Source organism: Pteropus vampyrus, unplaced genomic scaffold, assembly GCF_000151845.1.
Source record: "Pteropus vampyrus isolate Shadow unplaced genomic scaffold, Pvam_2.0 Scaffold414, whole genome shotgun sequence".
NCBI lineage: Eukaryota > Metazoa > Chordata > Mammalia > Chiroptera > Pteropodidae > Pteropus > Pteropus vampyrus.
The window spans coordinates 109,619-120,188 of record NW_011889195.1 but is presented as its reverse complement, the minus strand read 5'-3'; the positions used below and the strand labels follow the sequence as shown (position 1 = coordinate 120,188).

Genomic DNA, 10,570 nt, shown 5'->3' with positions numbered 1-10,570 from the left:
GGGGACCCTCGGGTCACGCGCACAGACTCCTAGGTCGGTCGCCACGTGCCACACGCTGGGCTGTTTTGAGAGTGTGGAGGGGAGCGAGGCGTGGTCCCCAGGGCGGAGGGGCCTGGCTGGTGGGACGGGGCCCAACTCTCCCTCGAGGTCGCGTGTCTTCTACCTGGCATTGCCGCCGTCACCTTGCTGTTCAAAGCATTCGGCTGAAACCACAGGTCAAAAAGAAAGGTCCTTGAGGACAAAGTTTGAGACCAGAGGACAAGCCGTTGGCGTGTGGTCGCCCTGCTCTCGGGACCAAAGGTCAACGCAAACCCCACTCATCCCCTTGGCTTTCGGTGTCCAGCCGATAGGTCGGTGACAGTCAGGCCCCGTCTGCTCTGGAGAGTATGGTAGTAGCCGATCCAGAAACATCTTTCCGGGTGTGACCCACTGTTCGTCTTGAATGGGCCATCTTCTACAAACGTGCGTTTCGTGTCTCATTATTTCAGTTTCCAGGTTTATCGTTGAAGCGTTAGACGTGTCAGGGCCGCCTGCCGCTTCGCGATCGTAGCTTTCGTCCCTGATCATCAGACGGAGGTGGCCGCTGTGTCGATCACGCAGTTTTCAGCTGGCTCACCTGCGTTTTCCCCTCTGCCCACACACGTGCTCCCGACGGTCACAGAGCCCCCCAGTCCCTCTCACTCGTGCGTTTGGGGCCCGTGGAACCTGGCGTAGAAGGCCGGGTAGCGGTGACCTCAGGCCAGCGGATCCCCGCAGAGGCCATCAAGAGGAAGTGAAAACGAAGGTGGCTTTTCCCAGCTGAGCGGGGGCAGCAGTCACCCTGTGGCAGGCCCCCTGTGCGTGTCGGCCCCCGCTGCCAGCCTGGGTTCTTTAAAGCAGCCCATTCCACGCGGCGGCAGGGTGGCCTCTGTCTGGGCCCCTCCCCGCGCGCAGCTGCCGCCACTCTGCATGTCACTTCCGTCCCCATGGCGACTCCCTCGTTAAAATGCTGGGAGCGGGTGTTCATGTTGCCAGATACAGAGACAAAGGAAAGTTGGACCCAGACTGAGTTCTTTACAAGAAAGAAGTCGCGGGGGGAGTGCGGGGGGACCAGGATCGTTGTCCCGCAGGGCTGCCGCTGCCCGAACTCTGCCGTGCCCGGCGCAAGGCCAGAGTCTAGAGGACTCGGCCCCCTTCGCTCCCGCCAGCCTTTGCCGGGACTGTCCCAGTCGGCGCCACTTCAGGAGAGGGGTTCTTGCTGTTCTGCTGCCAACTTTGAATCGTTGCCTCGGAGCCGAAGTTCAGAGCGAGAACAAGACCCTATTGTCTCTGTCCTTCGCGTTTACTCTGAGTGTATTTGGTATCAGTGAAAGGACATGACCCCAGATGCCGGCCCAGGGCCGGGCCAAGGGCTTTCTCAGCTCAGAAGTCAATGTTTGCCCAGAGCTCCTGACTGTGACGTAGTGAGGCCCAGCGCTGAAATGGGGGGCGCTGGCCGGACGAACCTTGGCGAGGAGGTCACACCCGCGGCTCCAAACCACGCCTCCGATGGGCGGGGCCTCACCAGTCAGTGCCGCAGACAGCGCAACGCCGGGGCCTTGGTCTGGCCACAGGATCTGTCGTCTGTCCTCGTAACGTCACCAGGTGCGAGGAACCGGATGCTGCGCTCCCTTGTGCGACACACCCCGTGTTGGTTTTCTGTCACCCGCCCCCCAACAGGCGAGATGAGGCCCAGTGTCTTTTTCCAGGGCCGTGCCTGCCGCCGGCAGAATTCAGTCCCTGTGACAGTGGGCCCGAGGCCCTGGCCCCGGCCGCCGCCCTCTGCGGGGCGGCCCGCGGCTCGGCCGCTCGCAGGAGAATCTCGCTGGTGGAAGCTTGAGCCTCGCCCGCTCAGGTCCCATCCTTTCCCTCACCTTGACTTACCTGTGCTGGAAGAGTGTAACTTAAAACTCCGTGCATTCATTCACTTATTCACTCATTCACTCGACATTTGTCATCGCATGCCGTGTGCCCAGCCTGTACTGTGACCAGAGCAGATTTGTCATCAGGATTATAAGTATGTTTTTTAGCTAAAAGGAGGAGAACTTATAAACCCTCGTAAAGATTGTCTAGCGACAGTTTTGACGTTTTTCCCGTTACCTTTTGCTGGAGGTAACAGGAAGGATGTAAACGGACGGTTGGACGTGCACAGCTGCACGCCCCCGATGGAGGGGGTCCCAGGAGAGGGCACGGCGAGGAGGGAAGGACAGCCAGGGCGTCTGGTCACACCTCGCTCTCTGCCGGGTGCTGCGTGAGCCACTGAGGCGATGAAGACGGGAAGAGGGAGCCGATGAGCGTGGGCCCGGCCTCCAGGAGGTCGCCACTCACGGGGCGGACAGCGTCTCCTACAGTGAAGCGCGAAGCAGCACGCGAACACGCGGAGCACGCGGGCCAGCCCCGCCAGGCGGGGTCGGGGGAGGGCGGGCCGCGCGGTGACCGCCATGCAGGAGCAACGAGACGCCGGAGGACAGCGCAGCCCCGCCCGCTCCGTGCCGGCTCCGGGGTGAAGCGTGGCTCCCGAGCCCGTGGCCTTGGGCCAGTGTGGGGGAGGGAGAAGCACAGGGCAGAGAAGAGGTGCAGGGCATGGCGGGGCGGCTTCGGGGCGTGCAGGAGCCTGTGACGTGGCCGGAGGAAGCCGTGTAGAGCGTGCGTGACGCGGCGGGGCGGACGCCGGGGACGGGGCAGACCCACCGCGAAGCCCTCGCTGTGCCCGCGACGGTGTCGCGTCTGCCCCGTTACGAGGCGGACACCCTCCGTGCAGCCGGAGGAAGGAATGTGGTAGTTTACGTTCTGAAGTGCGCCGTCTGGATTCAAGCTCCAGCAAGCACTACCCTCGGGACTCTGGGCGAGTGGCTTATCCCGCCTAAGACTCAGCTTTCACGTCTGTAAAATTGGGATCATTTCGTGCACAGGGACAATAAGGTCGTGTGGGAAAGAAACTTAGAGCATCACATAAGTCAGCTGTAAATACGGTGAGGATCACTACGCTACATGCTATTAGGTCGTGAGGATCGTGATGATGGTTATCATTCGGGACGTGGTCGGATCCCCGGTCCAGGGGCTCGGTCTAGGGCTTCTCTCAGAGATGGAGAAATGGAGGGAGACCAGGGCTGGGGCCCCCGCTGACACCTGTGCCCCTCACGTGTGGGGGAGCACAGAGGAAGCATGAACGACCGCCCATCCGCCTGCACTCGGAGGAGATGTTCTTATTTTGAGGCGCACGTCGGTGTAGCGTGGACTAGACTGGCAGGACGCTGCGGAGCACCCCGCATGCTCGAGGGCGCACCCCAGGCTGGCGGTCCGCTCACGCACACTCTCGGGAGGCGTCAGCCCAGAGCAGCACGGTAGTGTGTGGCACTGGGCTGCTCAAGTTTTGTTAATTAAAATAAAATAAAAATAAATCACATTTTAAACTGAGCTCTCCACTCACACCGGCCACACTTCCGCTGCTCAGTGGCCAGTGCGGCCAGCGGCAGCGCTGGCCAGACCAGGACGTGGTGGGCAGTGGCTTTTCTAAACCCATTTCAAAAATGACAGTGACAGAAAGGATGGGACCGAAGGGATGGCTTTGAAAGAACCGGGGCTGGCGGGACTCGCCCGGGGCGACGGCGACGCGGCAGGCGGAGGCGGCAGGCGGAGGCGGGAACCCCTCCCAGCCTCTGGCCTGTGCTGGGGACTCAGACGTGCGAACGAATGAACGAACACGTGAACGAACAAATCAGCAAGCACAACAAACCTCGCCCCGGCGATGTCATTATATAAGAGGGCGACAGAAAATGGAGCCGTTTGGGGTGAAGGCGAGACTAGTTCAGGAGACACGAAGTCTCTCTCAAGGGCCGGGAGCGAGCGGCGGTCAGCGGGGCAGCGTGTCTTAGCGACTCGTGTCCGTGGTCACACTTTCCACTCTCAGCTCATTCTGATTCCAGAGATTTCGTCCCTAATATGCTCCATTTATCCAGTAATCCAGTAATACGTAATCGGTTTCCGCAACCTAGACAAACGACCCTACAAGCTCTCGACTGGCCCGAAATCTCAAATGTTCACTCGCCATGCTGATTACACCTCAAGCCAAAGCGAAGAAACCACGTGTCTTAGTTTCACAAGGTTTCTTGAAATTCTGAAAAATTTTTGGGGTTTGCCCCGGGGGCTTGGGCGGGCCCCGGGAGGGGTTGTTGGGCGGGCCCTTCGGGGGGGGGGGCCGGCGGGGGGGGGCTTGCCCGGGGGGGGGCGGGGTTGGCCGGTTGCCGGCGGGCCCCCCGGTCCCCGGCCCCCCCCGCCCCGCGTTCCGGAGGCTGCTCCGAACTCAGCCGGAAGACTCCCAGAATACACCGTGATGCTAACACGAACAACTCAGGGTGCGAGCCAGGTCTCCCAGTTAGGGAGCAACCGGGGCCCTGGTCCCCAGGCCCCAAACAACTGTCTTCCTTAGGCCACGGAGAAGACGGAGGTCATGGGGAGGCTGCGGTAACCATTGGCTGCCTCCCCAAATTCCCACGGGGCAAGAGCTCTTCACACACGCCGACTTCCGAGCTGGGCTTTTTCATCCAATCTGCCCAGTTCCTGGTGCTGGGTGACCCAGAAACTCATGCGACTGGGGAGAGCAGCGCGGGCTTGGCATGATCTGGACAGATGTGGCTCACACCTGCGGACAGATGGTGTTCATCCGGTAAAGTCAGGCACTTCATTGTGTTAATTAGTCCGCGTGGGACCCCGAAAACACAATATTAGCTGAATTTCCTGTCTAGTGAGGTGATCAGTGCTTTCTGTTGGCTGAACTGGGAACTTCCACTTCCTGGCATAACCAGGAATGTTCTGGAAGTCTTTTCCGTACGGAGAAGCTTTTGATAAAAGCAAGAAAGCCAACCGTGCTGATAGAGCTCATCTAAGGAAGGGGGCCCCACTTCCTGGGGGCCGGGGACCAGCGCCCACCATGAGCCTGGGTCCCAGCCACTCCCCGCTCCCCACTGGCCTTCATGGGGGCTCTTACCCTAAATCGGCTCCATTGGCACGTTTTTAAAGCACCTTGATTCAGAGTGGCCTCCTTCCTTCCAGCCCCTGCATGTTGCAGACATCCGAGCTTCTGGTTCACCACTCAGCAGCGGTCCCAGCGCAGAAGGCGCCCCGCGTCTCCTTTCGAGGGGATCAAGGGTCGGGGGTCATTTCAGTCTGCTCCCGGCTCTCTTCCCAGCCGCCTTCTAAGAAGCATGCGGGTTCCTGGGGATAGAACAGAGGGGACCGTAACTCGTTTCAGCTGAGGGCTGCCGAGTCCCCTCAGCATCGCCAGGAGGCCGTGGGTGTGGCTGGGTCACGGTCAGGTGGACGGGCGCTGGTGTCTCAGCTGCGCCACAGACCAGCTGAGCGACCTTCGGACTCTGTCCTCTGTTGGGAAATGGGAGTAACCACCTCTACCTCACTAGTCGTGAAAAATGGGCCGACTGCCCTGAGGTCGTAAGGCCCAGCGCCTGGGACCTGGCAGGAAGGAGCTCCGTCCCCGGCTCCGCGTGGCCCCGTCCCCCACACGCGCCCATGAGGCCCGCACGGCTCTCCCACGTGCGGGTGGAGAGGCTGAGGCTTGGGGCGGCTTCTCGCATCTCCCGGCCTCTGTGCAGTTGATCCAGGAATCAAAGCCAAGACGGTTGACCTTGGGCACTCCGCGGTCGCCGGGGCGGTGCGTAACTGTTCGCGGCCCTCCCCCTGGGCGCCGCGCAGTGTCTAAGGACAGCACGCAGGGGCCGTGGGCGCCCCGCCCCCTGCGCAAGCCCTCTGCACCTGCCCCGGAAGCGGACCCGCCCCGCCCCCCTGCGCCTGCCCCGGAAGCGGACCCGCCCCGCCCCCTGCGCCTGCCCCGGAAGCGGACCCGCCCCGTCCACGCGCGTTCGGCGCGAACCCGTTTGCACTGTTCTCCTGCTTCCTTTCTCCTCTGCAGGCGGAAGAGACGGAATTTCAACAAGCAAGCGACGGAAATCCTGAACGAATATTTCTACTCCCACCTCAGCAACCCTTACCCCAGCGAGGAAGCCAAAGAGGAGCTAGCCAAGAAGTGCGGCATCACCGTGTCCCAGGTGGGGACCCCGAGGGCGCAGCCACCCGGCAGGGCTCTGGGGGGGTTGCCGTAGAACTGTCAGGCTCTGCGAGTGCCTAAGCCGGCGAGGTGAGCCTGGGATGTGTGCAGATAAGACAGCGTCCAGGTAAGTACCTGGGCCAACCGCTCAGGCCCGGCGGAGGCAGACGAGCCGGTGGAGCGCGTCCGGCATCTCCCTGCCGCCCGCGGCTGCGAACGGGGCGGGTTCGGCGTGGCGGTGGGAAGCGGTCTGCCTTCCTCATCTTCTCAGTCACGGTCAGTCCCTTAGCCCAGTTTTCTTACCCAACCCGGTCACTTTACAAGGCTGGGACGAGACCTTTTAAGTGAAAAGGACTGAAACGCCTTCTATTGAGGTGCTCGTTCTAACCAATAGAGAGTAGAGATTCTAACATGTCGCCGTGATCACATCGGAATGCCCGAGTGCCCCCTTCCCCACCCCCAGAGAATGATGACCACGACAGGTGCCTGCAGAAAAGATGCCTGATGTAGGACCTTCATCAGCCTGAGCCTTCGGCATGAACGTGAAGTAGAAAAGTAGGCAGTACTTGTATGCGTGGACATTTTGTCTCCTCGAAGACCCCAGCCAAACTCGTGACGCAGTCTGAACCTCGAATGCCACCACCGTCTCTAGCTCAGACCAGGAGGGATCATCCTGAAATTTACCACAGAAAGTTTCCCGCCGTAGCGAGAAACGTCACTTAAGTTTTTCCAAAGGAAGCAGACTCTGCCGTGCGTGAGCTGAGCGACTGTGCATCCTTGAACTGAATCCTGGCTTCTGTCACTCCCCGCAGGGTGCCGACCCCATCGGGCCTCGTGGGAGTGCTGACTCCTCTCACGGTATTTACAGTGAGGAGATTGGCAGGGCCTCCCAGCAAGCCCTGGGTGATTCCAGAAAGATAAGGTTGAAAGAGCTAACTTTCCAGAAAGATAAGGTGGGAAGAACTAACCCCTTTTCAACTCAGACCTCCTCTGGGTGCTTTGACCCAGCCAAAGGTCATTCGCAGCCTCGATAGCCCTGAGAAAGCAGGACCCAGTGGGCAGGCTCCAGTGGCCTGGTTCTGTCTAGGTCTCTAACCATTCTTAGCCAAATCTAGACTTTTTGTCCGCAAGAAGAGAGGATCGACGTTTCTGCTGAGATCGGCTACGTCTTTGATCCGTGAACCAGGCGTGAACCACGTCGCTAACGCACGATCAGTGAATGTCGCTTGTGGAATCTTCCGTATTATCTGAACTCAAATTCTGGGATTTGGATTTCCAGCTCCCTACTGAGGAGAGAACGAACTCCAGCGCGAGTCCGCATCACGCGATGGAAGACGGAAGCCCGGCCTGTCCAGCAAGCTGCACTTCCGTCCTCAGGAAACTCGAGACGCAGAGAGTTGTCCATCAAAATGACTGTGTATGTTCCGCGTCACCCCAAGGCCGTGCCCACCCTCCTTCCCCATCACGTGACTCCCTCCCAACAGCAGCCGCGCTCTGCCACCATCGCCAAGCAGGTCCCAGGGCAGACGGCGTGATGTGGCATCACAGGAAGAGCATGTGGCTGGGAGTGTGTTTTTGCCAAGGGAGCTCGCACTTTCCTTTCTGGTCTCAGTTGCCCCATCTACCAGCCGTGGGCCGTTGCACCGCATGACGTATTAAGTCTCCGCCTGGCTCCCAGATCCAGGGAATGCCCTTTGAACTGTCTCCCTCCTTCCCCGCCTCCTTCCCTCCCTCCCTCCTTCCTGTCTTCATTAACGATCACCCTCCCATCTTGAAATTCACACACCTCGGCTTCCTTGGCACTGTTCTCTCTTAATTTCGTCCTTCCTCGGTCCATTCTTGCTCAGTCTTCTTAGGGCATCCGGTGTCTTTAGCTACTGTAAAATATTGTTCTTTATTTAGCCCTCATTTCTTCGTGCCCCAGCCTATGGATCTTAACCGGTTTTCTAAGTCACGGATTCCTTCGAAATCTACTTACCACCGAGTCCCCCCGCGATGCGGAGGGAGAAGGTACACCGAAACGCCTCTGAAGTCCGTCGCTTGACGCCGCCCTCCGTGACACGTTGCCGCCTGGAGGGCGGTCCGCGGAAGGCAGCCTCAGCAACAGCAAGAGCTGCTTAGAAAGGTGCCTTCCCAGGCCCACCCCGTCCTGAATCAGACTCTCTGGGGCTGGGAAGCCAGGGGCCTGGGAATCCGCTTTGACCCTGGCTCCATGCGCACTTGACTTTGGAAAGTGCCCTTCTGCGGCCTGAGCGAGCTCGTCCACGTTCACGGCGACGTCTGTCCCAAGCACCACTCGCCCATCTGACTTCCCGCCGGGCCTGCCACAGCTCTGCCCACAGGCTCTTTACACTTGCTGTGTCCCCAGCGTGAGTCCGAGTGTCCCCTGGAGCATCTCCCGACTCCCCCGCGTCAGCATGCCCGTCACCGGTGTGCCCCTGGGTCCGTGGCGCCGAACAGCGAGCCCACGAGCGAGAACGCGGGCTGTGCACGCCGTCCAGGCAGGAAACGCCCAGAGCGGGCCGGCGTCCTCCCCCGGTTCTGCTCTCCGGTCCAGTCGAGGGGCGTCCCACATGGCCCCTCCCCCTCGGTTCTCTCCCGCGGGTGATGCGATCAGCCCCGGGCATTCGCGTCCTGCCCCGCAACGCCTTCGCCTTCCCCGCCCCCCCGTCCTCCAGCTCTTCCAGCTCCCTCAGAGAGCTCCCCGCTTGTCTCCCCCTCTCTGTGCCGCTTAAAAGTTGAAGCAGCCGCGGCCGTGCTCATTGCCCGTGGCCGTGAAGCACTACGGCAAGGAGAGCAGGGGTTGGGGTGAGCTTGGGTGGGTGGTGGGCCTAGCATGGGTGCCCTGGGCTCACTCAGTTTCTCTCGGCACCAGCGTTTACAGGAAATGAAGCCTTTCCTTACTGACTGTTTTCTCTCCTTTACTAATGTTGCAACGGTTGTGGCTTCGTTTTTATAACGAAGACCTGGCATTTCCGCCGCAGTGGATGCTGCCTAAGACTTTGAGCGTCAGCTTATGAAATTGTCATATTTTGCTAATATATTTAAAGAATAAGTGTAATTTTGCAAGAATTCTTTGTTTGTCGTTGGTGGGATAAATATAAATTCTGCGTAAGCTGTGTGATGTGTTATCAACCTTCTCTACTCAAACCAAATTCGTAGGGGTTCTTGTTGGGTTTTTTTGTTTTTGTTTTTGTTTTTTCGTAATTATATGAAAACCACAATGTTCTAGTGTAGAATCGCATCTGGACTATGAGACATAAAACTTTCCTTCCTAAGGCAGGAATTAGGGGAGAAAAACTTGAATGTCACTGTGTCTCCACTGCGTCTGGCAGAGGCCTTGGTATACAAGGAGCCGGGGCACAGAACCAAGCCAGGACAGCTGCTGGGAGCCTCACGGAGGACGTAAACTCACGAACGAAAGTGAATTATGCTTGTTTTGTGCGTTGGCTCTGACGGGGGAGGCCTGGAATGCGGAGGCGTCGTCCGCGGCGTGCTTGCTCCGGCCTTTCCTTACGTAGATGACAGCGAGCTTTGCACGCACGCAGAAGCTGTGGGGTTGACCTTTGTGGACGGTGAGGCCCGTAGTCCAGGACAGCTGAGAATCGAGTCCATATTAAAGTTATTTAACCCCCGAAAACCTGAATTCAGCCCATCGATGAAAACGCCCGTATCAGACACGGATTTATGTGGCTGTTTAAAGGTCCGTGTGTTTTTATTGCCCAAAGTCTGCGTTAGCATCGCTATGACAATAAAATTCTTGCAAAACTACTCTTGTCTGTAAACACGTTTTATTTCGGCGTCGTGCCTTTAAGAGGTAAGCGGATTTAAAGCGCTCGCCCTCAGCTGAGAGGGCCCTGGTTCAAGAGGCAGCCCCTCCACAGCACAGCTTTCGTCACCACGGTTTTGCTCAATCGTGTCACGTTAAACGGGAAAATGCCACTCTCGAAGCTCTTAGCCCACACTTGTCCCTGAGGTCGGGGGGGGGGTCCCACGTGGCATCGGGCCAGCCGCCCACCGGCCCACCATCCCCCAGCCCGTCGCGTTCTGCCTGCCGTGTGCGAAGGTGGGATGCTAATGCCCTCGTCTTCTCTCAAACCGCCCTAGGTATCAAACTGGTTTGGAAATAAGCGGATCCGGTACAAGAAGAACATAGGTAAATTCCAAGAGGAAGCCAATATTTACGCTGCCAAAACGGCTGTCACTGCCACCAACGTGTCAGCCCACGGAAGCCAAGCTAACTCACCCTCAACTCCCAACTCAGCTGGTTAGTTTTTTCTTTGATTTGGGGGGATCGTGCTCCGTTTCTGTACGTGCTTCTCCTGCATTGGGATTTTCCTCTCATTCTTCAGGCTCCCGCTGGTTGATGTTTGCGTCTGACTTGCTGGAAGCCCCTCGGGGTTGCCCTCTCATTTCCGAAGATCACAGTGTGATGCTGTGTAGGTCGGGCTCGCCCGGGGCGGGTGCCGACGTGTCTGTTCACGGCACATT

General features: G+C 58.9%; 1 protein-coding gene across 6 annotated transcripts in view; it reads left to right on the top strand.

Annotated features, from left to right (window-relative positions):
* The window catches only part of PBX1 (PBX homeobox 1), a 269,022-nt gene that overhangs the window by 230,420 nt on the left and 28,032 nt on the right, over positions 1 to 10,570 (top strand). For 3 of the 6 annotated variants that reach the window (XM_011380903.2, XM_023523797.1, XM_023523796.1), the window contains 3 exons: positions 5,945 to 6,080; positions 10,187 to 10,346; positions 10,432 to 10,518. In XM_011380903.2, the coding sequence (XP_011379205.1) occupies positions 5,945 to 6,080; positions 10,187 to 10,346; positions 10,432 to 10,518 (383 nt within the window). Of the gene's footprint in view, positions 1 to 5,944; positions 6,081 to 10,186; positions 10,347 to 10,431; positions 10,568 to 10,570 lie in introns of all 6 variants that reach the window. The other 3 variants (XM_023523794.1, XM_023523798.1, XM_023523795.1) reach the window with 2 other exon arrangements.